The sequence below is a fragment of the Balaenoptera ricei genome, chromosome 11, assembly GCF_028023285.1.
Source record: "Balaenoptera ricei isolate mBalRic1 chromosome 11, mBalRic1.hap2, whole genome shotgun sequence".
NCBI classification, from domain to species: Eukaryota; Metazoa; Chordata; class Mammalia; order Artiodactyla; family Balaenopteridae; genus Balaenoptera; species Balaenoptera ricei.
The window spans coordinates 36,427,199-36,453,710 of NC_082649.1; the positions used below are offsets into that span (position 1 = coordinate 36,427,199).

A 26,512-nucleotide genomic window follows, 5' to 3' on the forward strand; every position below is an offset into this window, starting at 1 on the left:
CTACTGGGCATATACCCTGACAAAACCATAATTCAAAAAGAGTCATGTACCACAATGTTCATTGCAGCACTATTTACAATAGCCAGGACATGGAAGCAACCTAAGTGTCCATCGACAGATGAATGGATAAAGAAGATGTGGCACTTATATACAATGGAATATTACTCAGCCATGAAAAGAAATGAAACTGAGTTATTTGTAGTGAGGTGGATGGACCTAGAGTCTGTCATACAGAGTGAAGTAAATCAGAAAGAGAAAAACAGTAGTATGTTAACACATATATATGGAATCTAAAAAAAAAAAAAAAATGGTTCTGATGAACCTAGGGGCAGGACAGGAATAAATATGCAGATGTAGAGAATGGACTTGAGGACACGTGGAGGGGGAAGGGTAAGCTGAGACAAAGTGAGAGAGTAGCATTGACATATACACACTACCAAATGTAAAGTAGATAGCTAGTGGGAAGCAGCTGCATAGCACAGGCAGATCAGCTGGTGCTTTGTGACCACCTGGAGGGGTGGAATAGGGAGGGTGGAGGGAGGCGCAAGAGGGAGGGATATAGGGATATATGTATACATATAGCTGATCCGCCTTATTATACGGCAGAAACTAACACAACATTGCAAAGCAATTATACTCCAATAAAAATGTTATAAATTAATTAATTAATTAATTTAAAAAAAAATTAAAATTAAAAAAGAACCCTAGCACTAACTCCTATCTGTGGTAATTAAGGTTGTAATATAACAAATATATTTCTCAGTTTTTATTTGCTTCTTAATATTGCTTATGGAGCTTTAAAAATGGATAGAACTTTTACATTGTTTATGTAGTCAAATTATTCTGAAGTCAATATTCACGTATTTGTTTTGTAAATTGTTTCTCTCCATTTAATTCTTTGACCTACATGCACTTCAGAATTACTGTGTTATGTGACCCTGTTTAAAAAAATCTCTTTGGAGTCTTGTTTCAAGCTTCATTAAACCTATACGTTAATTTAGGGAAAACAATGTGTTGCCATTTAACCAAGTAAAGTCTTATCACATTTATTCCTAGATATTTTATATATTTGTTGCTGTTGAATGAAATACTTTTATGTTGTATCTCCTGTCTTGAGATTGTTTGGCAAGAGATGGCAGCCTTTTTCTGTAAAGGGCTAATTATAATATAATTTATATTATATATAATTTTCATGTCACACAATATTATTATTCTTTTATTCTTCTTTTTATTCTTTTTTTATTTTATTCTTTTATCTTTTTAATTATTATTATTCTTTTCATCTTACACAATATTATTATTCTTTTGATTTTTTCTACCCATTTAAAAATATAAAAACCCTTCTTAGCTCATGAATCTAACAAAAAACCAGCGGTAGGCTGGATTTGGACCACTGGCTGTGATTTGCCAACCTGATATAGACGATAGTTACACAGTTTTATATTTATATCATACTTAGTCATCTAGCTGAACTCTTAGTAGTTGAAACAGATTTTAAATTCTCTTGGATTATATTAAGAGATAATCATATCATCTGCAAATAAGGATATTTTTGTTTTTTCCTATATGATAATTACATCTATTTTCTTTTTTGTCATTTTTGTTGCACTGCCTAGAACTTTCAAAGCAATATTAAATAACTGTGATAATTGTATGCGTACTTGTCTTATATCTGACTTTAATGGGATTGCTGTTAAATTTCATTGAAATTAATATTTTACTTGGTGTATGATAACACGAATCATAACATATAACTATCGTACAAGTTATGGCAAATATCTGGTTAGGTGAGTGATCCAAAAAGCTGAAAATAAATACCAATTCATAGATTTTGGGCACTTCAAACACAGTGTCTTCAGGTTCATCTCCAGTTGGTTCAGGAATCTCACAGAGAAAATCTACGAAGTATGGTTCAGAAAGAATATATGATCCCACATCTGGGCTAACATTTTCTTCAACTGCACGAATAAGATGTGCATTAAACCACTGCTCATCATCAGGAGTTATAAATCTGAAACAAAAATACAGGAGTAAAAATGCAAAATAGGAAGGCATCTTTTCTAACTGAACATTGTTTCAACCCCTCTCCACCTCCTCTCAGCCCCCATCCTGTATCTCCATTACCTCAGAACAGGGAAACAATATGTTCTGCCTTCTGACCAGAGGCAGATGTAACCCCAACCAAGAGAGCTATAACATTGATAGTATCACTTATAGAAAATACTGACAGAGTCTCTCCTTGGCCAAACTTAGGCTCCTCTGAATCCTCTTCCCTATTAAGCCCCAATTTTGGACTTCCATGTCCTTCTTTGCACCATCTAATTTTAGCAAGAATCCTGTTAAATCTGTTTAGCCAGAATCCTCCCAGACCCCCCTTATTTCCTCTTAGAACTTTCGCATCCAACAAACTCCTCCATCCTGTTCCTCAGTTATAAATTCCCACTTTTTCCTTGTTGTATTTGGAGTTGAGCCCAATTTCTCACCCCTATTGCAAAACCTCACTGTATAGGCCCTATACCTATCACGATAGTCTTGAATAAATTATGAGAGTCTTACTGTTTCAACAAGTATCACAAATAACTTTTTTCTTTAACAATATAGATGAGTCCCGTGGGTGAGGTTCAGGGTCCCTAAAACTTGCAATAGAAGCATAGAATTGACAGTCAGTAGTGGGTGAGCATCTTCTTTCTAGGTTTGTGGGCACACAGTGTATGAAGGTCCTTTTCAGACTTATAACTTCAGAGGGGTAAGGCAGGAAGGAGTGGGACTAACATCTGACAGATACCACCTACGTGGGACATTGTGGTAGGCCCTTTACAGCTTTGTAAGACCAGCATTGTCATCCGTATTTTATAGAGGAGGGAACAGAGGCTCAGAAAGATGACTAAGCTTATGTACTAGATGTCACCACGCAGCAGAGCTCTCACTAGACAGACCTCAAACTTTTTAGAAACTATACATAACAAAATTTTCCTTTGAATGTTATCAACGTTCTGATAATGCGGTTATTTTTTAAAATGTCCTGTTGAAATAATACTCAAGGAACTTAGCAGAGCGTTTTCCCACCAGCAGGTGGGAAATGACATCCATGCTTCACAAGCCCCAGAGCAATTTAAGATAATACTCCTTTATTCTACTTATTTGAGCAGATAATGCAGGAATTTTTTTATTAGTATATACTTATATAGTACATTTAAACTCAAGCGCTGTAATATACACCTGTCTGCAATTACTCTGTTGCACTCGTGTTTGAAAAGTGACAGGAGAACAGGAATTGAATCACACTCCTCGGCTTTTATGGTTAACATTCCTTGCCAAATTCTGGAAAGATCTCGCAGATTGAAAATGTAATGAAATTTAGAAGGAGTAGGCAGCATCTTCACCTAGAGTTGGGGAAAAAAATGTAATACTCTCAAATTACTTTTCAGATAAAATTAAAAGCACAAGAATGGCCACCATCAAAAAATCTACAAACAATAAATGCTGGAGAGGGTGTGGAGAAAAGGGAACCCTCTTGCACTGTTGGTGGGAATGTAAATTGATACAGCCACTATGGAGAATAGTATGGAGGTTCCTTAAAAAACTAAAAATAGAACTACCATATGACCCAGCAATCCCACTACTGGGCATATACCCTGACAAAACCATAATTCAAAAAGAGTCATGTACCACAATGTTCATTGCAGCACTATTTGCAATAGCCAGGACATGGAAGCAACCTAAGTGTCCATCGACAGATGAATGGATAAAGAAGATGTGGCACATATATACAATGGAATATTACTCAGCCATAAAAAGAAACGAAACTGAGTTATTGGACCTAGAGTCTGTCATACAGAGTGAAGTAAGTCAGAAAGAGGAAAACAAATACCGTATGCTAACACATATATATGGAATCTAAAAAAAAAAAAAAAAAATGGTTCTGAAGAACCTAGGGGCAGGACAGGAATAAAGATGCAGACATAGAGAATGGACTTGAGGACACGGGGAGCGGGAAGAGTAAGCTGGGATGAAGTGAGAGAGTGACATGGACATATATACACCACCAGTTGTAAAATAGATAGCTAGTGGGAAGCAGCTGCATAGCACAGAGAGATCAGCTCGGTGCTTTGTGACCACCTAGAGGGGTGGGATAGGGAGTGTGGGAGGGAGACACAAGAGGGAGGAGATATGGGGATATATGTATATGTATAGCTGATTCACTTTGTTATAAAGCAGAAACTAACACACCATTGTAAAGCAATTATATTCCAATAAAGATGTTTAAATAGTTAATTAATTAATTAATTAATTTTTTAAAAAACCTAAAAGCACAACTGCTTTTAGAATGATTTTATTTCACAGTTCCTATTTTAAATAAAATAGGCTGAGTAAATAAACTAAAATTAAGTTTATATTTTTGTCACAGCATTGATGGGGGAAAAAAAACACATCATAAATAAACCAGCACAGAATTTAAAAGACCCTAAGACCTTGAATAGGATGGACTGAAGAATAATGCACTGGATGCAGATTCCAACTCTTTTGTTCTACCACCATGAGTAGGCTTTGAACAAGCCACTGTCCCCTGAGTTCTTAAAAATGATGTGAATTGTAGGAATAAGCATTCCTAATCATTATTAACCTTATTAGTGTGTATACGGAAATACGTAATAACAAAAAACTGAGTGTGAGCTGGCTGTCATTCAGTTAAGAATAATGAATGTTCACATCTAAAGTCAATAATGATCATCTTCTATAGATGGTTTTGATTAAGGTCCTGAGCGCATCTGGATTTCCACAAATACATTCATTTATCATAATCTAGATTTCACTTATGGATCCAAACTCAGTCAACATGCTTTCATATATCTGTATATCTGCAAGAAATGGGCAGGCAATTCTGACATACTGCTATAATTACTTGGTGGTTTTTTGAGTTTTGCTTGTTTGTTTGAACACTAATTTACTTATTATTTCTACCCACTTCTAGAATCCAAATAGGCAAAGCTATAACATGACACAGTCCACATTCTTATAAAGAGAGGTACCAGTTAAGGGATAAATTTGAGGTGTTAGATGTGGGAAGTATTGCTGGCCAAGTGTAAAGATTGTAATTGATACCATCAGCATCATTTTTGAAAGTGAAACAATGATAACTCTGGAAATACAAAGCAGACTCCCTACATGACTAATTCAGGAAAGCAAATGCTTTCTTTAGTACCTATTCATGGAATATGTCCTTTCTATATGGAAAAAGTACCCTATTGAGTTTGTAGAATAATTTCTACAGGCTAATTCACAGTGCAAGTTAAAACAGCAGGTAGCAAGAGGAGATATAGAATAAAGAGAAGTGTTATGTTAGCAATCACCTTTCAATTTCCCTCTTTGCTCTCAGTTCCATTCCAAGCCAAAAAGTTCATTCTACTCACCAAAATGTAAAGCATGCACTTATATTATAAATATGCAAAAATAAAGGGATAAGGCTATGTGAATATTGCTTTTTTTTCTTTCCTGTAAAAGACTACAGCTAAGATGGCAGCCGTTGGCAACTGAAGCAATTATTCAGGAGAATTAAATAAAGTCCTTTCCTTCCCTTTTCTTCTCATTTATTAACCTGCTTCTTTCCTTATCTTCCAACATTCCTTTTAACTTTTGTCAGCTTCTTTCTTTTCTCACCTGCTTCTGCTTTAAAACTATGTAAAGTAATATAAAGTGATATACAAGGCATGAGTGGATTAAAGGAGTGCTTTGTGAAAATGAGAAATTTGAAGGAAAGATACAAAGAAGGCTGCTTATTTGGGGTTGGGGAGAGGAGGAAGATTCATTCATTTTTTGAGTGAATGACTATTTTTGAGCACTTCCCACTACCCTTACAAAGATACCATGGTAAATAGCACAGCTAAATCTGCTGCCATCAGGAACCTTCTATTCGAGTGGGAGAGCCTGACAATAAATAAGAAACAAATATATTGATAAACAGATAGGCAAATAATAATGATAAAAGTCATGGTTAGAAGAAATGAAGTAGAGTCAGGAGACAGATAATGCCTGTGATGGGGTCGTGGACGGTTATTTTAGAGAGAATGATCCGAGAAACCCCCTCTGAAGGTAAAAATGATGAGAAAGATTCAAACGAAGTATAATGGCCCAGAGGCATGAAAAACTTGGGGTGTTCAAGGAACAGTGAGAAGGGCAGCATGGCTGGAGCAAAACGATGGAAGGGAAGAGGAGTAAGCAGGGGCCAACTCAGGGTGAGTTTCACAGGCCAGAGCTAGGCACTGTGTTTCACTGCAAGTGTAACTGGGAATCTACTGGTGGTTTTAAGAAGGAATGATGATCTCTGATGTGCTTTTTAAAAAACATTTTAGGACTGTGTAAAGAACAGTTTCTAGGAGGGCAAGAAGAATGCAAGGAGACTGGTTAGGAAGTCGCGGCATGGTCCAGAGGGCAGGCGATGGACCATGCAGGGTGATCACAGTGAGATGGCAATAAGTGCTCAGCTTCCGTATATATTTTGAAAGCCTGGTTACTTAGACTTGCTGATGGATTGGATGTAGGGAAGAAGAGAGACAAATCAAGGATGGAATCCTGTATTTTAGCCTGAGAAGCAGGATAATTAAGATACAAAATTCTGAGGGAGGATCATACTTAAGAACATGTTAACTTTGAGATGGTTATTAGACATCGAAGCGGTGGTGTCTACTAAGCTGTTAGAAACAAGTCAGGGGACTTCCCAGACTTGGGTCCAGTGGTTAAGACTCTGCGCTTCCAATGCAGGGGGCGCAGGTTCGATCCCTGGTCAGGGAACTAAGATCCCACATACTGCGCAGTGAGGCTAAAAAATTTTTTAGAAAAGAAAGAAACAAGTCTGGAGCCAGGCAAAGAGGCCTGGGATGGAAGTGCTGATTTTGAAGTCATCAGCACAGAGATGGTGTTTAAAGCCATGAAGCTGGATGAGGTTACCTGAGTACAAATGGAGGTAGAGATGAGGTCCCAACATGGAGATCAGGTGCACTCCAGTATTTAGAGGAGGGGAAAGAGTGGGGACTTAGAAAAGGTAGCCAGTGAGGTAGGAAGAAAACCAAGAGCAAGAGGCCCTTCTGAAGCCAAGTGAAGAAAGTGTTTAGAGGGATCCTTTACGTCAAATGCTGCTAAAGAGTCAGGTCAGAGGAAGAAGAAACCAACCCTTGGATTTGGCAAGACTGAGGAATTTGGTGACCTTGATGAGAGCAGTGGAAATGAAAACTCGTACAAAACGGGTTAAAGAGGTAAAGAAATGTGAGGAAGTGAAGCTGATAAACATTCATAAAACAAAAGATTTGATGGAAAGATACCAGGAAGGTCAAAGCTTTCCAGAAAAATATGTATATGGGCACATTAAATTGAACAATAGCCCCACTGGAAAATAGATGGACCTTACCACAGAAAATTATCTCAGACACTCAGACCTTCTGAAACTCCATGCTGGAGCTTCCCCAGGACATAAGCTTCTGCCCAGATGGTGTGTAAGTGGCCAAATGAATGTATAGTGAACTATGACAATTAATCCTCATCTCCTTCACCAACTTTTTTTAGCAAATATATCAACCTTGTTTTTTTTTTTTTTTTCAAATCTCAGACCTACCCTTAATTGCTTTTTCATGAGTCTGCCTTCAGACATCTGGTGACAGCCTCAATGCTTACTGAGTTTTACTTAGGGCATTGACCTCTGTATTAAAATCTAGACTATTTTGTTGAGTACATTCCATCCATTTACTAATTCATGCTCCACCTCAGAGAAATCCACAAGTTGGACTTTAAGTCTTGGTTAGCTAAGAATATCTGGAAATCCATGTATTCCCTCAGTCAGTGAACATCTGAGTATCTGACACAGTTTGGTTGTTGGCAGCAGGTAGGGAAGACAGACATACAAAGAGTTACAAATCAGAGTAACAAGTGGAAAAGCAGTGTTCTCATTTCAGCAAAACTCTACTTTATCCTGGATGCCATGTCTGGTTTACAGTAATATCTCATACATATGGAAAGCATCATTCAGTCAGAATATTTGCTCCCTGGAAGGAAAAGGTGTCATAAATCTACTTCAGCACCTAATTTGTCTTTTCCAGAAGAACACTACTACCCATGATGTGATGATAACTTCATGAGCCAGGAGGTCAGAACTAGGCTGAATAACTGTTGACTTTTTTCTTCTGATTATTGACAATGGATGATTCTGTACCTTAGTCCACTGCCACAGCACCCTGCTCGCTGAAACCAAATTCACAATCATCTCACATATTTCGGGTTTGAACTTTCTGCAAGGATCAAAATACCCACAGCCAATAACTCCTGAAAAATAAACAAGATTGAAGGTACGAGCTTACTATAAGATCACAAGGTACATATTTATCCCAGTGAATAAATCATTACAAGATGACTAAGCTAGGTGATGTGAAGAATTTCTCTCAAGGAATCCGCTAAGACTGGCAGTCAGCAGTGGGGCTAGCAAAGCTTAGTATGCATTGATAAGCATTTTATATGTATTAACTCCTTTAATCCTCCCAACATCCTATGAGAAAGAATCTGAGGTAGATATTACTATTATTCCCATTTTTTAATATTTTTATTGAAGTATAGTCGACATATAATATTTTGGTATTTTCAGGTGTACAACATAGCGATTCAAATTTAAAACATCACACTGGTCAGAATGGCCATCATCAAAAAGTCTACAAATAATAAATGCCGGAGAGGGTGTGGAGGATAAGGAACCCTCCCTACACTGTTGGTGGGAATGTAAATTGGTGCAGCCACTATAGTGAACAGTATGGAGGTTCCTTAAAAAACTAAAAATAGAGTTACCATATGATCCATCAATCCCACTCCTGTGCATTTATCCAGGGAAAACCACAATTCGAAAAGATACATGCACCCCAATGTTCATAGCAGCACTATTTATAATAGCCAAGACATGGAAGCAATCCAAGTGTCTACTGACAGATGAATGGATAAAGAAGATGTGGTACGTATATACAATGGAATATTACTCAGCCATCAAAAAGAATGAAATAATGCCATTTGCAGCAATATGGATGGAACTAGAGATCACTATACTCAGTGAAGCAAGCCAGGCAAAGACAAATAACATATGATATTGTTTATATTGGAATCTAAAAAACATGATACAAATGAACTTATATGCAAAACAGAAATAGACCCCCACACACAGAAAACAAACTTAAGGTTACCAGGGGGGAAATGGGGGGGAGGGATAAATTGGGAGACTTGGACTGACATATACACACTATTATATATAAAATAGATAACTAATAAGGACCTACTGTATAGCATAGGGAACTATACTCAACATTTTGTAATAACTATACTCAACATTTTGAAAAGAAATAGAAAAAAATAGATACATATGTATGTATAACTGAATCACTTTGCTGTACACCTGAAACTAACACAACATTGCAAATCAACTATACCTCAATTAAAGAAATGATCACCACAGTAAGTCTAGTAGCCATCTGTCACTGTACAAAATTATTACTATATTATTGACTATATTCCTAATTCTGTATATTATATCCCTGTGACTTATTTATTTTATAACTGGAAGTTTATACCTCTGAATCCCCTTCACCTATTTCACTCAATTTTCCCATTCTCCTCCCCTCTGGCAACCACCAGTTTGTTCTCTGTTATCTATGAGTCTGTTTCTGTTTTGTTTTGTTTGTTCATTTGTTTTGTTTTCCAGATTCCATGTATAAGTGAGACCATAGGTATTTGTCTTTCTCTGTCTGACATGACTTGCCATTTGTGACAACACAGATGGACCTAGAGGTTATTATTATTCCCATTTTAATATGAGTTTAGTAACTTGCCCAAGGTCACCCACCTTGTGTGTGGGTGAATCTGAGGTTTGAACCCAGGAAACCTGGCTCTGGAACCTGTAAAACAGCCCTCAGTCTGAAGAGTAGAAGAGCTGGAAAAGAACTTAGAGACTACTTCCTCATCTTACAGATAAGGAGACCAGGCACAGACAAGTAAAGCAAACTGTTCAAGTTCACACAGATTGGTTGTTGACAGAAGTGAAATCAGGATCCCCATATCTCCTGACCTGCAGTCAGTCAACACCCTGGCCTGGGTGGTGATGTAATGGTTCCTAGGAAACACCCAACACAGCGACAATCTGACATAATCACCCTCAGGAACTACTGTGTTATAGACTGTTCCTGAAGTCCCAAAATGTGTTTGGTGTTAGACTGCAAAAACAGATTTAACTCTACTTCGTCCCTGTGAGACTATATGTTGAGCAGTATGTTCAGTTCTGAGCATGGTATTTTCAGAGGAAAATGAATACGAATATCTGCTCAGAGACGCATAGCAGGTTTATGAAGGGTGGGTCAGCTAAAGAAACTGGGCTTCATTCACATAGACCAAAGAAGAGCAGCCTTGAGGGAACGTGAAATTGTCCAACGTCATGGTTGGTTGTGCTAGATGCCTGTAAGGCCTTTTTGCTTCCTGAAATCCTATGATTCTAGACCTCCAGCTTCCTGTGGCACAAATGTGTTATATATGAAGCATGGGATGTGGAATCAGAAAACAGAATCAGCATCACACGTTTGCCATGCACTAGCTGTATGGCCTTAATTGGGCAGTTATTTTACTTCTCTGAGCCTCAGTTTCTGGTTTGTTTCCATGTCTCATTTTCAATATTAATCATATCAAACAGTGTATAAAAGTTTAACAAATAAGCAAACACTCACGTACAGCCACTAGACTGAAGAATACAACATTGTCCTAGCACATTAGAAGCCTCTTGTGTCCAATTCCTCCTCCTTCCAGAGGTAGACAGGGCTCTGACTTGGTGAGAATCAGTAACTTGCTTTTCCAAAGAAAAGCTTTGGCACTTACGTTCTTGAACTTTAACCTTTTCCTTTTAACTTTAATTTTTGAAATTTAATTTAATGGAATCATGTTATATGCTCCTCTGTGATGCTTTTTTTCCCTTAACATTGTATTTCTGGGCTTCATCCATGTTGAAGCATGTAGCTGTGTTTGTTCACATTCACTGCTCTAGAGCATTACACCATGCACCCACGCCACAATGTATTTATCCGACTTTACTGTCAATACATAATTGGGTTACTTCAAGGTTTTTGCTGTCAGGAACGCTGTTCTATGAACCATCTTGTGTAAGTCTTTTGGTGCACATGTGAAAAATCAACTACAGATGGGTTAAGGACTCAAATACGGAAGGCAAAACTATATAACGTTTGGAAGGAAACATAGGCAAATACCTGTATGACCTCTGGGTAGGAAAGGACTTCTTAAATGAGACTCATAAAGCACAACCATAAAGGAAGAAAATGGTGAAAGTGGAATGGCGGAGGGTGTGCACATGTTCTACTACCAGTAATAATGTCCAGTCATTATCAAGGGCTCGTAGCAATTTATACTCCCACCAGCAGGGGAGAGAGTCTCAGTTGCTTTACATTTTCACCAATGCCTGATTTTTTGTCAGAATTTTTCATTTTTGCAAATCTAGTGGTTATAAAATGGGTTTTTTCCTGGTGTTTTAAATTTCCATATTCCTGAATTCTAATGTTTCTCATCTTTACCTTTGTTTATTAGTCATATGGTTTCCTCTTCTTAAAGTTCCTGGCTTTTGGTCCATGTTTATATTAGGATGTTTGCTTTTTATCTGATTGATTCTTTGGATTTCTTGAAGTATTCAGATTACTGAGTTTTTTGCTTTGTTACTTGTGTTGAAATTTTTTTTCTTCCACTTCGCAACTTGTCTTTTTTCTACTCTTTTAATGTTGCTTTTTTAAAATATAAATTTATTTATTTTATTTATTTTTGTCTGCGTTGGGTCCTCATTGCTGTGTGCAGGCCTTCTCTAGTTGTGGCGAGCGGGGGCCACACTTTGCCATGGTGTGTGGGCCTCTCATCACGGTGGCCTCTCTTGTTGCGGAGCACAGGCTCCAGGCACGCGGGCCTCAGCAGTCATGGCACGTGGGCTCAGTAGTTGTGGCTTGCAGGCTCTAGAGTGCAGGCTCAGTAGTTGTGGCACACGGGCTTAGTTGCTCTGCAGCATGTGGGATCTTCCCGGACCAGGGCTCAAACCCATGTCCCCTGCATTGGCAGGCAGAGTCCCCAACCACTGCACCACCAGGGAAGCCCTAATGTTGCTTTTTAACTGAACAAAAGCTCTTAATTTTAATCTAGTCAAATTTATCATTTTCTTCCTTTATGGTCTATGCTTTCTGAGTTTCATTTGAGAGGTTCTTTCCTACCCAGAGATCATTCCAATATTTTCCCATATTTTCTTCCATTGTTTTACAGCTTTGCCTTCCATATTTAAATCTTTAATCCTTCTGTATTGATTTTATGCTTGGTGTGAGGTAGGGGTCCAATTTCAATTATTTTCACATAAGAATTACTAAATATCCCAGTACCATTTCTTGAAAGTTTGCCTTTCTCTTCTGATCTACAGTACTTGCTATGTCAAATAATTAATGACCACATATGTATGGGTCAGTTTCTCTTATATGTCTTCATGTACATAATTTTGATGGAATGGTTTATGTGAGCCTAAATTTGGTGTCAAAATATCATTTTCATTAACATAGCAAAGTGCTACATTTGACTTAGTATATTATGTTGTCAACCTCTGATCAATGGGCTATCATTCATTAGCCCAAATTTCTCTGATTAATCGTGTCAAGAAAACCAAAACACAAAGGTTTGCTTACCTCTAAAGCCAACCTTCAACAAGGCTATTTCTAAATATCCCTGAGTCTTACAATAAGCTATAAACATGAGTCTTCTTAGTATTTAGTCCCTGGTATTTAGCTCTCCATTTCGGATACTTAATCCCTACTTCAGACAGGGTCTTTTTATCTCTTAAATAAGGTTTTGCATGGTTTATGCCCATTATGTAATGCAATAAAAAATTAAACACCAAGAATAGTCGTACCAAAAATTTTGTCTATTGAAGCATTTGAAGGCAATGTGCAATTAAACACAGTAAACTGTCTTTTCAAACGTTGTGGAATATCATTTCGACCGCCTCCAGGGTGGATCATTGCCGCTATGAGCTGTACGTCAACAATAGTAGTGAAATCTCCAGGCTTATCCAAGCTGTACATTCCTTGCATTTCCATCATTTGTCGCACAATCTCGTTAGTTATCTGGAATTTTATATAGTAACATTTTAGTAACACATCGCTATCATTTCCTCCAAAGCTCCTATAAAATAGTACAGATGAGATCAGAAGAAAACGCTCAACTTTTATCAGTGAAGTGTTTGTGAATGTTGCCTTCAAGGCAATTTGACTTAAATGATACCACCCATAAACCCTAAACTGTAAGTTGAATATGCCTGGTGCAAATGCAATGTACTCCTTACCACGCTGATAAATCTAGATAGGAGAGTTACAGAATATTTGGTACAATTACAAGAGTTCTCACAGTTACAAGTTTTACTATAGTTTTATATCTTTCACACTCCACATTCAACTGTTTAAAATACCTTAAATCAGAAAATGGGATAGTTTTACTCCTGAATGTTTTCGTATTGGATTTTACATCCTTATCTTTCTTCTCTGTAGCCTCTACCACTGCTAACATTCCCTCCGTACTGAAATTTTTTCCTCTCTTGTTTTTAGAGGCTCAGTTCTTTCCAGGCTCATCTTGAGACCTTGGATCGCTTCCCAAGCCATTCTTTCTCCATTCATCCCTCAAATGTAACTCTTCTACAGGGTTCCATCCTTGGCTCTTTTCTATTTCAGGGAATGCCATCTCAACCCTATATCTTAAAGAATCTCAACTCTGTAACTCTAGCTTCAGATTCTCTTCTAAACTCCACACCTGTATATCCAAATTCCTATTGGGCATCTTTGAGTGGAAGACACACAAGCGCCTGTAATATGACACTCTTTCATTCAAGAAACATTTAATGAATCACTACTCTGTGTCTGGCTCCGTTGTAACATAGACAAAAATCCCTGTCTTCATGGAGCATACGTTCTTGCGGTGGGAGACAAAATGTACACGTGCATGCCTGTATGTATGTATGTATGTGTGTAAATAAAATGGTGTAAGTCCTTTGGAGAAAATAAAGCAGAGAAAGGAAATAGGCAGTGCTCAGAGATGCAACTGAATATGGAAGCAGGAAAGGCTTCACCTCACATGACATATAACCAAAGACTTGAAGGAAGTGAGAAAGCAAACCACTCAGATATCTAGGAGAAAAGCATTCCAGGCAGAGGAAACAGCAAATGAAGAGGCTCTTAGTGAACGTTATACCCAGTGTGTACAAGGATCAGTAAATGTGGTTGGAGAATCATGGGGAGATAAGATCAAACAGTGTAGGGTCTTTAGACCTCAGGAAGGATTTTGGCATTTATATGCTACATGTCTCACGGGAGGATTTTGAGCAGAGGAGTGTGACACACCATTTGACACATTTATTGTTTGTTTGTTTGTTTTGGCTGTGTTGGGTCTTTGTTGCTGCGCATGGGCTTTCTCTAGTTGCAGCGAGCAGGGGCTACTCTTTGTTGCAGTGCGCAGGCTTCTCATTGTGGTGGCTTCTCTTGTTGCGGAGCATGGGCTCTAGGCGCGCGGGCTTCAGTAGTTGCGGCATGCGGGCTCAGTAGTTGTGGCTCGTGGGCTCTAGAGCACAGGCTCAGTAGCTGTGGCACACGGGATTAGTTGCTCTGCGGCATGTGGGATCTTCCCGGACCAGAGATCAAACCCGCGTCCCCTGCATTGGCAGGTGGATAAACCACTGTGTCATGAGGGAAGTCCCATGACACATGTTTTAACTGGTTGCTGATATGAGGATAGATTGAGAGGGGCAAGGGAAATGGGGAGACAATGAGGAGGCATGTGTAATGATCAAGAAGACAGATGGCGGCTCACACCAGGTGTTAGCAATGGAGTGATGAGCAGCAGTCAAATCCTGGATATAGTTTGAAGATGGAGCCGACATGATTTCCTAACAGGCTGAATGTGGAGTTGCTATTTCTTGAGACGGAGAAGACTGTTGGAGGAGCAGGTTTAGGGAGTAACAGGAATTTAGTTTTGGACATGTTAAGTTTGAGATCCAACAAGACATCCTTAATTGGATTAAAAAAGTCTGAATTCAGGAGCTTTTCATCTTATAGATGATATCAAATATGCCTCCTCTCTCCTCACCTTACAGGAACTGCTGAGAGGTCTATCTGCCCTGGATCCCTGATGAATGGGAGAGGAAAAGGGAAAGAAAAAAGAAAAAGAAGCCTTCCCTGGGAGGTTGTAGCCTTAGAATGACACTTGCACAGACTTGCACCATGGGTATGCATAGCCTAAGTGGGCCAGAGACTTTCAAATATTAACCTTGCTTTGAGATGATCCTGACTGAATAAGCGCTTAAGGATCTGACAGAAGAAAACTCAAACCTGTCTGGTTGAGGACACATTCATCCTAGGCTTTAAGAAACAGCCATAGGTAATTTTTTAAGGGCAATGACCTGGCAAGCAGTCAAAGGTACTTACAGAAAACAAGACAGTTTGAACGTGAACAAGAACTATTAAAACAACAGAGAGCAGAAACAGACCCATATAGACTTCAGATGCTGAAATTAACAGACATAGACTTTAAAACAACTATGCTCAACATGTTTAAAGAAATAGACAATGATTTGAAAATATATGCAAGGAGTAAAAATGACAACGCACTTGAAAGAAAATAAGAATCAAATAGCAACTGAAATTAAAACTCAATGGATGAATTTGACAGCAGATTGGACAAAGCAGAGAAAAAAATTAGTGAGATGGATGACAGGAGAGGAGAAATTATCTAGACTAAGTATTGGAGACAGAAAAAGTTGGGAAGTATAGAAAAGGAGGACAGAAACATAGAGGGCAAAGAAGAAAGTCTAATATACATTTGGAGTTTGATAAGAAGGGAAAGAAAGTGAGGCAGAGACAATATTTGTAGAGATAAGAACTGGGAATTTTCTAGAACTGACATGACACCAAACCACAGATTCATAAGTCCCAGTGAATCCCAAGCAAATAAATACAAATAAATCTACACCAAGGAACATAATTCAAAAAAGAAAAAATCACAGGAAATTAAGGCAACAAGTGAGAAAATGCAGATTAATTTCAGAGGTGCAATGACTAAGTGGTAGTTGACTTCTCAACAGCAACAAGGAAAACAGAAGACAGGAATCAGATATTTAAAGTGATGAAAGAAAATAACTGCCAACCTACATTTTTCTATCCAGCAATGTCTTTCAAATAAAGAGGATGAAATAAAGACTTCTGCAGACCAAACAAACAAACAAAAAAACTAAGAGTTTGTCACTAATAGATTTTCTCCTAAGGAAGTTCTAAGAATGAATAAAGAGTAAAAAAAGTGGTAAAGAAGTATGTAATGCAAACAAAGAGTGAATATATAAAACAGTAAAAATAATGCCTCATGGGAGTTCACTTTAAAAGTAGAGATATAGATGACCAAAAAGCACATGAAAAGATGCTCAACATCACTGATTATTAGAGAAATGCAAATCAAAACTACAATGAGGTATCACCTCACACTGGTCAGAATGGCCATCCTCAAAAAAAAATCTACAAACAATAAATGCTGGAGAGGGTGTGGAGAAAAGGGGAACCCTCCTACACTGTTGGTGGGAATGTAAATTGGTAGAGCCACTATGGAGAACAGTATGGAGGTTCCTTAAAAAACTAAAAATAGAGCTACCATATGATCCTGCAATCCCACTCCTGGGCATATATCTGAAGAAAACCATAATTTGAAAAGACACATGCACCCCAGTGTTTATTGCAGCACTATTTACAATAACTAGGACATGGAAACAACCTAATTGTCCATCAGCAGAGGAATGGATAAAGAAGATGTGGTACATATATAAATATTACTCAGCCATAAAAGAGAACAAAATGATGCCATTTGCAGTTACACGGATGGACCGAGAGGTGTCATACTGAGTGAAGTAAGTCAGACAGAGAAAGACAAATATCATGATATCGCTTATATGCAGAAGCTAAAAAAATGATACAAATGAACTTATTTACAAAACAGAAATAGAGTCACAGACGTAGAAAACAAACTTATGGCTACCAGAGGGGAAATGGGGGGAGGGATAAATTGGGAGATTGGGATTGACATATACGTACTACTATATATAAAATAGATAACTAATAAGGACCTACTGTATAGCACAGGGAACTCTACTCAATACTCTGTAACAACCTCTATGGGATAAGAATCTAAAAAAGAGTGGATATATGTACATGTATAACTGATTCACTTTGCTGTACACCTGAAACTAACACAACATTGTAAATCAACTATAGTCCAATAAAAAATCTTTTAAAAATAAATAAAACTGGCATAACACAATATAAAGGTGAATAATATAATTTATGCTAATAAAAAATAAAAATAGAGACATAGACTTAAAATACAAGTCAACAATAAAATTATAAATCAGGAGAAAGATAAAGGAAACTAAAGTGTTCAAAGGTCACTGGATATACAAAATGGGAAAGAAGTGTTAGATTATCTTTATTTTTGATTATGTATGTAGGATGTACTGTCTAGGGTAACCACTAGAACACAGAAATTGACTGCAGTAAATGGATAGTAAGAAAAGGAAAAAGGAAAAAAAAATCAATCAATGTCCTCAGTGGAATAGGAAGAAGGCTGTAGCACTTCATGCTCAGCTGGGGGCAAGGAAATGAAGGTGTCCAAGGTCTGAGAAAAAGATGGTGTGAAAGGAACCTGAATGTAAATGTAGGATAGGAATAGACAGGATAAAGATAAATAACACAAAACATTCAGTATAATTGCTGGGTAGTATTATGAGCTCAGTTGAGGTCCATAATCATGATTTTAAAGTGATTTTAAGCAGTATTGTGTGTTTTTCTCCAGCCAAGTTTGGCTGCATAGGTGCAGGTGGCTGGTGAGCAAAGAGGCTTAACAAGGATTTAATGTGGTTAAGGCTTTCACAGATGAGTAGAGGGTGCATGCTACTGTGATTATAATGATGGATTATGGAATTTTAGCTGGAAAGGAAGGAAGCGAGGAAATGAGAAGAAATGAAGGAGAATTTAATGATGGTAGGAACAATGGCTGGTAGCTCCATCTGTAGTCTGGGTAGTAGAGGGAATGAGCTACAGAGTGTGGACATGGTGATCAGAGAATAAAACGCTTGAAACTGAGATAATGAAGGGATCACAGTTACTGATAATGACAAGGTGTAGGGTACGACTGCATGAATGAGTAAGTTCAGAAGGAGTGGAAGACATGATCATTGGAGGAGTTGAGGTCAAGGAACTAAGAGGTCAAGATCATGTATGTAGATATTGTTTGGCATCACTGAGAATTATGACAGGCAGGACTGGTTGCATAATTTGTGAGGCTCAGGACAAAATGAAAATTCAAGCGTCTTTATTCAAAAATCATTATTAGGAATTTCAAGACAGTGACAGCAGAGCATTAAACCACGTGCAAGTTCCTCTGAAGTGCGAATCCCTCTGCAATGGCACACTGGCACACTGTGCACACCATGAAGCTGGCCCTGCAGACTGGGACAGCCCTGGAGAGAGTAACAGTCATCCGGGGACTGAAATCTTCGGGGAGGGACGGGTGTGACCCAAGGGTCCAAGATGACTGCAACAACATGTGGGTGTGAGGTCAGAGTGATAGGTTTTCAGGGAAGAGGGCAATGAGAACAGAGAAGGACGTCTCCCTCACCTCCAGGTGAGAAGTCTGCAGGGAAAGCAGCATCCTGGGTTTCCATTAGAGCAAGAAGGTGAGGGAAAAGCTCAGAGAAGAAGCTGAATTTACAGGGGATTTTGTGGATGAACCATGGCTGCCAAGGGCACACAGAAAGTTTTCAGGAGTGGGGAAAGTAGGAGATGAGGCCAGACAAGGGCCAAGCAGAACTGATAGGGATTAGTGTCAGGATGAGCACGGACAGACCTGGGAGTCCTGACATCCTGGTGATGGCTGAGGTGAACCAGGATAAAGGGTGGAAGGGATGTGACGGGTCCTGGTGGGCTCTAGATGAATGGTGTTGATGAGGCAGTAGACGGTGGTGGGAGGACGTGTTGGGGATCCCATCAGGAACAGGCAGAACCCTGGCAGCAACTGTGAGGTCCTCTAAGGGGAGTGAGTCTGGGGATGACAGACGATCACAAGTAGGACAGTGGTGCATGGCAGAGTTTTGGGTTTTTTTTTTTAATTGTTTTCTGGGAATTCCCTGGTGGTCCAGTGGTGAGGACTCTGTGCTTCTACTGCAGGGGCACGGGTTCAATCCCTGGTGAGGGAACTAAGATCCCGTCTACCGTGCGGCACAGCTGAAAAAAAAAAAAAAAGTGTTTTCTAAACTTCAGGTACTCCTGGGAGAGAGTATATAGAGTGGGAAATCAGAGAACAAAGATAAAACCCTGGGGAAAGGAAGAAAGAAGCCAGAAAGCACATTGAAATCAAGCAGCCAGAGAGGCAGAAGGGAGTGTTAGGGGAAAGCATATAGGGATTTCAAGAAGGAAGAATGTCATCTATAACCAAGAAGCCAAAAAAGACTGAGAATTGTTACTAGGCTTAAAAAAGTGACAGTTATTGATCTTTTCATATATAACTAAGAATACTGATTAAATATAATCTACATGAGATATTTTAGTCCTACCTGATCTCCCCATTCATTAATCACGGGCATATTAATATCATCAATAAATATAGTCATTTTTCTGCCTCCGGGTGGCCCATATGTGCTTCCCATCCTCTTATCCACATAGCTTTCAATTGTTCTCTAGAGAAAAGGAAATGGTCTGTCTTATGCATTACATTTCAATCTATTTCTAAAAGTGATGAACATGCTTTTCAGAGTAGAATATAATTGACTTATTTGTTTAATATGTGTAAATATTGTTATTAAAATAAATATTGCAAACTTTAAAAAATAAGTTGCAATATTAATCATTAATTTATATTAAAAGACACTCCAATGTTCAGCTTCAGCTTCAGTATTAGGCCAAAACATGCTATTTGGATTTGGCCTCCGTGTCAGCCTTAGGAAGGTTAAACAGCTGAATGCCAACTTCAACACCAATTCTTTTGAGATATATATATATATATATATATATATATATATATATACAGTCAGCCCTTCATATCCATGGCTTCCACATCCTTGGATTCAACCAACTTCCATCAAAAGTATTTGGAAAAAAAAATCCCAGCAAGTTCCAAAAAGCAAAACTTGAATTTGTCTCACACTGGAAACTATTTACATAGCACTTACATTGCATTTACAACTATTTACATAGAATTTACATTGTACTAGGTATTGTAAGGAATCTAGAGATTATTTTGGAGTATACGGAAGGATGTGCACAGGTTATATGCAGACACTACCCATTTTATGTAAGGGACTAGAGCATCCACAGATTTTGATACCAGCAGGGATCCTGGCACTAATCCCCCATGGATATTGAGGGACAACTATATATATATATCAATGTTTTATTTGCATACAGATTTTATTGTATCAACCACTTAATATATTTAATACGATAATGACTACAGCAAGTGATGGGTTTTACCTGAAACATCATTGGTTCTGTGGCAGATGAAAAGTTTAGACTTTTAGATAACTGTATTTCAGGGTCATATTTTTTCAAATAGGCCTTAATCATTACAGTTTTTGCAGTTCCCTGCTCCCCCGTGAGTAAAACAGCCTGCAATCGTAGGATAATCATGTTGAAAGGTGTTATAAGATGTTTAGTTTTAAATATATTAAGGTTCTAGTAGCCATTCTTTCATTCTATAAACTAATACAACTAATTTTTGATGACTTTTAAGAATTAGACCTACATCAAAGTAAATCCTAGTGGAATTAAAGATTTAAATGTAAAATATATGCTATAAAAGTGCTGGAAGAAAGTGTGGGTGAGCAGTCACTTAACCATGGGAAGGACTTTGTAAGCAGATACCCACTTTCCTTAGCACGCTGGAAGTCAGCATTTCAGGGAAGATTGAGTTGGAGTGAATCTTGGGACCTGGAGTTCCTTTACCAAACAGGTTTCCCTGAAATGACACCACCTCTGGCCCCTTGTACTTTAATTTTTCCACCAATAGTTGTAAAAAGGGATGTGTTTCTTACATGGTTTGCAATCATCTAAGAAACTGAAAACTAAAATATTGCCTGCCATATCAGTAAACGAGGATGTTGCAGCCATCAAGCCATTACATTACAGCCACCCAGACGGTGCACCCTGAGGAGACTCAGGAAGAGAAAACACAGGATACTGGCCCCAGATAGCTGAGGTGCATACCAAAGGGATGATTTCAGTGAGCCCAGACTCTTGCATCTTCCCATACCCAGAAAAGCGCTAAATTCCATAACTTGAGATATCTGGGCTTTTTTTCATTAACAGTAATTCTTTGATGTTCCATCTACCTGGTCTTCTGTTGCAAAAACTTCTGTATATTCTGGCTTCTCCCCACCCGCCTTGTCTCTTTGGAACATTTTTCTCAGTGCTATCTGAGATGCTGTGTCCCAGGCTTGAAGTCCTAAGAATGTCCACCATATAAAACATAACTCTCGACTTTTAGGTTGTGCATTTTTTTTTCAGTCGACAAAACTATCAAACTTACTTTATGCTGTTTTGCAATGGTGTCTACCAAAAAATTTGTTCTAACATTGTCAACATTTGGAACCAAAATTGATGAATATTCTGGAACACTGTCAGTTGGATAATAATATGGCTGAAGTTTCTTACTCCAATGCTCCCAATCACCTATACAATAATTAAAACTGATCTTAATAAAACTGCATTCTTCAGAAGTTATCTCAATACAAAACACAAGTGCTATAACCAATTAACAGAAATATATAAACATTTAAAACATTTTTGTAAAACACGTTAACATATCTGCTTATCTAATGTATGTGGCATTTGATAATTTAAATTTGTTTTTGCCTCTTTACAAAGTCAGCTTTAAATTGCTAATTATTTATCTAGAGAGCTCTTGGTCTGAAATGGAATTACAACCAATGATATGTTTAGTATCTAGTAGGAAAACCACATTAACTAAAAGGATGGGAAAGACCAAAAAAAGGATTGTAGATTACTGGACATAGGATGTTTGCCATGAGAAATGGGAAAAAATAAACCTGGCCCTAAAACTAGTGTTAATAATGTGCCCAAATTCCTAACTTATAGTCACTGCTAATTTACTGACTGATATTATTGTTATAATAATTATTGTAAGTGCATTTCATCAATTCTAAGAAAAATATTTTATTTACATTTTATCATCTCTGGAACCTCCTTTCAATCTATTATGTCAGAATCGCTGCTGGCTATGCAAACTTGATGAGAGATGTTCATACGGTTGCCATTTAAATTGAATGACTTGCATTGTTGGTATTGCATTCTTGAATTTAACTGCCATTTTAAAGATCTTCCAAAAGATACCATGATTCAGAATTGTACCAAAAAAGTTACTGTGTATACAGAATGCATGGAAAGAGAGCAGAGGAGCACACATTTGATAGTAGCAAAGCAAACATTCATCACTGGGGGAATAACCTCAATTTCAACTTTCCTTGCAAATTATGGAGTTCTATGGTTAAGTGCATGTTTAACTTCTAAGAAACTGCCAAAGTGTTTTTCAAAGTGGCTGTATATTGTGTACCATTGTGTAGTTAGCAAAGTGGATATGCTACTGGATGTGAGAGCTCCACTTGTTCCACATTCTCTCCAATATTTGGTATTATTAACCTTTTAATTTTAGCCATTAAATTAATTAGACTTTAGTCATTCTAGTGGCTGTGTAATGATTTGCATTTCCCTGATGACCAATCATGTTGAATATTTTTTCATGTGCTTTTTTCACCATTCATAAATCTTCTTTGGTGTAGCATCTATTTAAAATTATTGCCTATTTAAGAAATTTGGATTGGCTGTCCACTTATTATTGAATTGCAAGAGTTCTTTATGTATTCTGGATAAAATTCTTTTATCAGATATATATTTTTCAAACATTTCTTCCCATTCTGTGGCTGGAATGGGAATTTTATTTTCATAGTGACTTTAAAATAGATTTTAATTTTAATTTTAATGAAATCAGGATGTATGAGTGCTCCAACTTTGTTTTTTAAAAATTGATTTGGTTATCCTAAATCCTTTGCATTTGCATAAAATTTTATAATTCAGTTATAAATTTCAACCAAAAAAAGTCTATTGGGATTTTCACTATGATTGCACAGAATCTATAGATCAATTTGGAGAGAAATAACATCTTAACAATACTGAGTTTTCTGATTTGTAAACGTGATTTATCTTTCCATTTATTTAGGACTTCTTTAATTTCTCTCAGCAATTTTGTGGTTTTCAGTATACAAATCTTACACATATTTTGTTAAATTTATCCCTATATATTTCATTTTTTTAATGCTATTTTAAATGGTATATTAAAATTTCAATTTCCAATTTGTTGTGAGCATGTAGAAATACAAATTATTATTATATATTGTTCTTTCATTCTGTGACCTTGATAAACTCATTTACTAGTTCTAATTTTTTCGAGGATGGTTACATTATCTGCAAATAACGAGAGATTTACTTGTTCTTTTCCAATCTATAGGTATTTCATTTGTTTGTTCATGTTTATTTATTTACTGCCTTATTGCACTGGCTAGAACCTTTAGTACAATGTCTAATAGAAGTGGTGAGAAAGGAATATTCTTGTCTTGTTCCTGATCTTGGGAAGAAAGTATTCAGTCTTTCACCATTAAGTATAATGTTAGCTTTTTTGCAGATGTTCTTTATCAGAATGATAAAGTTTCTATTCCTAGTGTACTGTTTTATCATGGAAGGATGTTAAATTTCATCAAATGCTTTTTTAAAAAAATATTTATTTATTTATTTATTTATTTTGGCCATGCCAGGTCTTAGTTGCGGCATGTGGGACCTTCATTGTGGCATGCGAGCTTCTTAGTTGCGACGTGCAGACTCTTAGTTGTGGCATGTGGACTCTTAGTTACGACAGGCATGTGGGATCTAGTTCCCCAACCAGGGATTGAACCCAGGCCCCCTGCATTGGGAGCACAGAGTCTTACCACTGGACCACCAGGGAAGTCCCCAAGTGCTCTTTCTGCAATGATTCAGAGGACTATATAATTTGTTTGGTTTTTAGTCTATTAATATAGTGAATTACATTGACTGGTTTTTAAATGCTAATCCAACCTTCCATCCCTAGAATAAATACCCACTGGAACTCAATATGTTATCCTTTTATATACTATTGAATTTCATTTCTTAAAATTGTATTAAGAAAGGTGTGTCAATATTCCTGAGGGATAATGGTCTATAGTTTTCTTTTCTTCTAATGTCTTTCTCTGTTTTTGGTATCAGGACAGCACTTACAAACCCTTATAAAGTGGGATGGGAAGTGTTTCTTCCTTACATTTTCTATATTTTGGAAGAGTTTATGTAGAATGAATTGGTATTATTTCTTCCTTAAGAATTTGATGTACTTCACCAGTGAAGTCATCTGGGCCTGAAGTTTTCTCTGTGGGAAGGTTTTTAACTATAAATCAAAATTTTTTAGTAGATATAGGGATATTTAGGATATCTATTTCTTCTTGATGAGGTTTGGTCATTTGTGTCAGAGAATTTATCCATTTCATCTACATTGTCAAATGTATTTTCGTAACATTGTTTCTAATATTCACTTATTTTTTAATATCTTTAGGGCTTGTAGTAATGTTCCCTCTTTCATTCTGAATCATGGTAATTTATGTCTTCTCTTTTTTTTCCCTGATATCTCTGGTAAGAGATTTACGAATTTTATCGATCTTTTCAAAGAACCATCTTTGGATTGGCTCTAGATTCTAAGAGAATTCATAGCTAGATTTAAGGGTGCATTTAGTTGTTAGTTTCTTTTAGGGAGAGGTGAGCTGGGCCCTACCACACACAGGAGGCTAGGGGGCTGAGGTGACAGCACTGGACTTTGCCGAGTCTGCTACGTGTAAGTAGGATCCCATCTGCTTGGTTCATTCTCTGCTTATTCTGACATTTCCAACAGAGAAGTTCTAAGACTGATCTCTCACGAGCATTACTATGCTCTGCAACATGAAGAATCTGTGTTCTCTATACGGCTACCCTTCCTCTTCAAGCAAGAGAAAATAGATGCTGTAAGAAGTGTTGCTAACTTATTTATGTTAGATTTCACTGAGACCACTGCAAAAGAAGGAGAAGTCAAGAGCCTCTATAACTATTCCCAGCCTGGCCCATATGCAAAATCCTACTGTTCCCTGCATATATGCCCTTTAAAAATGGTATTAGCAATTATGTTATTCATGATTGGTTTAATATTTCCCCACAGAAGAGCTTACGGAGTTTATCTTTTTCCCATTTAAAAAAATGTCATTTTATTTCAGGTATAAGTCACTGTGCTTACCATAATCAGTAACATAAAACTCATACATGGTTTGATTCGTGCCCTTAGGTATTTCTGGTAAGTCTAACTTGCTTTCATGATTTCGTAAAAAGGCTTCAAGCTTGTCTCTGCTTTCCAATTCCAGAAGGGCTCCTAAACTCCACATTAGAGCAAACACAAATAATTTATGAAGATGTTCGACACATGAAATGCCACCTTCTTCTTTGGAGGGAATTAAACCTTCCAGAAGACTGAGAGACTGAAAATATTTAAAATACAATAAAATAAAGTTTTATATTTAGATATTTTAAATAAACATTTTTAAATGATAATAAATTTAAAAGGAGAGAAAGAGAGAAGAAAACAAATATATCTCCAGATATTGCTTGATCAGTGTCCTACAGCTAGCAGCATTTAGAAGAAAGGCCATTCTGCTTTAGGCAGACTGCATGATCTAGCAGAAAGGACACCAAACTGGGAATCTGGAGGTGCCCCAGCTCACGCCACTAACATCTCTGAGTCTCAGTTTCCTGATCTCAAAAGCAAAAGGCCTAGACTAGATGTTTCCTAAGGTAGTTTCTGGTTCTAAAGTTTGGTTATTCCAAATTTTATAGATCAGAGATTTTATTTATTTTAACATGTTGTAAGGCTCAGCAAATTGTGCCCCAGGGGCCAGCCACCTGTTTGGCAAATAAAGTTTTATTTGCCACAGTGAACACTCGTTCATTGTGTCTGGCTGCTTTTGCAATGCAACAGCAGAGCTGAGGGGCTGAGACAGAAAGCTGTGCAAAGTCTAAAACACTTATTTGCCCCTTTAATAAAAAGTGTGCCAAACCCCATATGGCATCAGAAAGAAATGTATCTACAGTAAGACATCCTTTGTCTTTCATAACAAAATTATTTCAAGATAAGATTTGCACTTACATTTGGGCCTCGTGTATCAGTTCTAAGCTACCCACCCTCCCTGACTGACATCCCTCACACTAAGAGAGAATCAAAGCACTAGAATGGGATAATGAGAGATCACCTATGGACTAGAATCAGGAGAGCCTCTGAAAAATCTATGATTAGT

General features: G+C 37.5%; 1 protein-coding gene across 1 annotated transcript in view; it reads right to left on the reverse strand.

Annotated features, from left to right (window-relative positions):
• Positions 1-26,512, reverse strand: part of DNAH8 (dynein axonemal heavy chain 8) — a 329,367-nt gene that overhangs the window by 142,758 nt on the left and 160,097 nt on the right. The window contains exons 53-60 of the mRNA XM_059938771.1: positions 25,462-25,699; positions 21,649-21,791; positions 20,595-20,729; positions 19,679-19,801; positions 12,953-13,166; positions 8,201-8,310; positions 3,220-3,383; positions 1,819-2,011 (exon numbers count right to left, since the gene is read on the reverse strand). Of these exons, the coding sequence (XP_059794754.1) occupies positions 1,819-2,011; positions 3,220-3,383; positions 8,201-8,310; positions 12,953-13,166; positions 19,679-19,801; positions 20,595-20,729; positions 21,649-21,791; positions 25,462-25,699 (1,320 nt within the window). The remainder of the gene's footprint in view (positions 1-1,818; positions 2,012-3,219; positions 3,384-8,200; positions 8,311-12,952; positions 13,167-19,678; positions 19,802-20,594; positions 20,730-21,648; positions 21,792-25,461; positions 25,700-26,512) is intronic.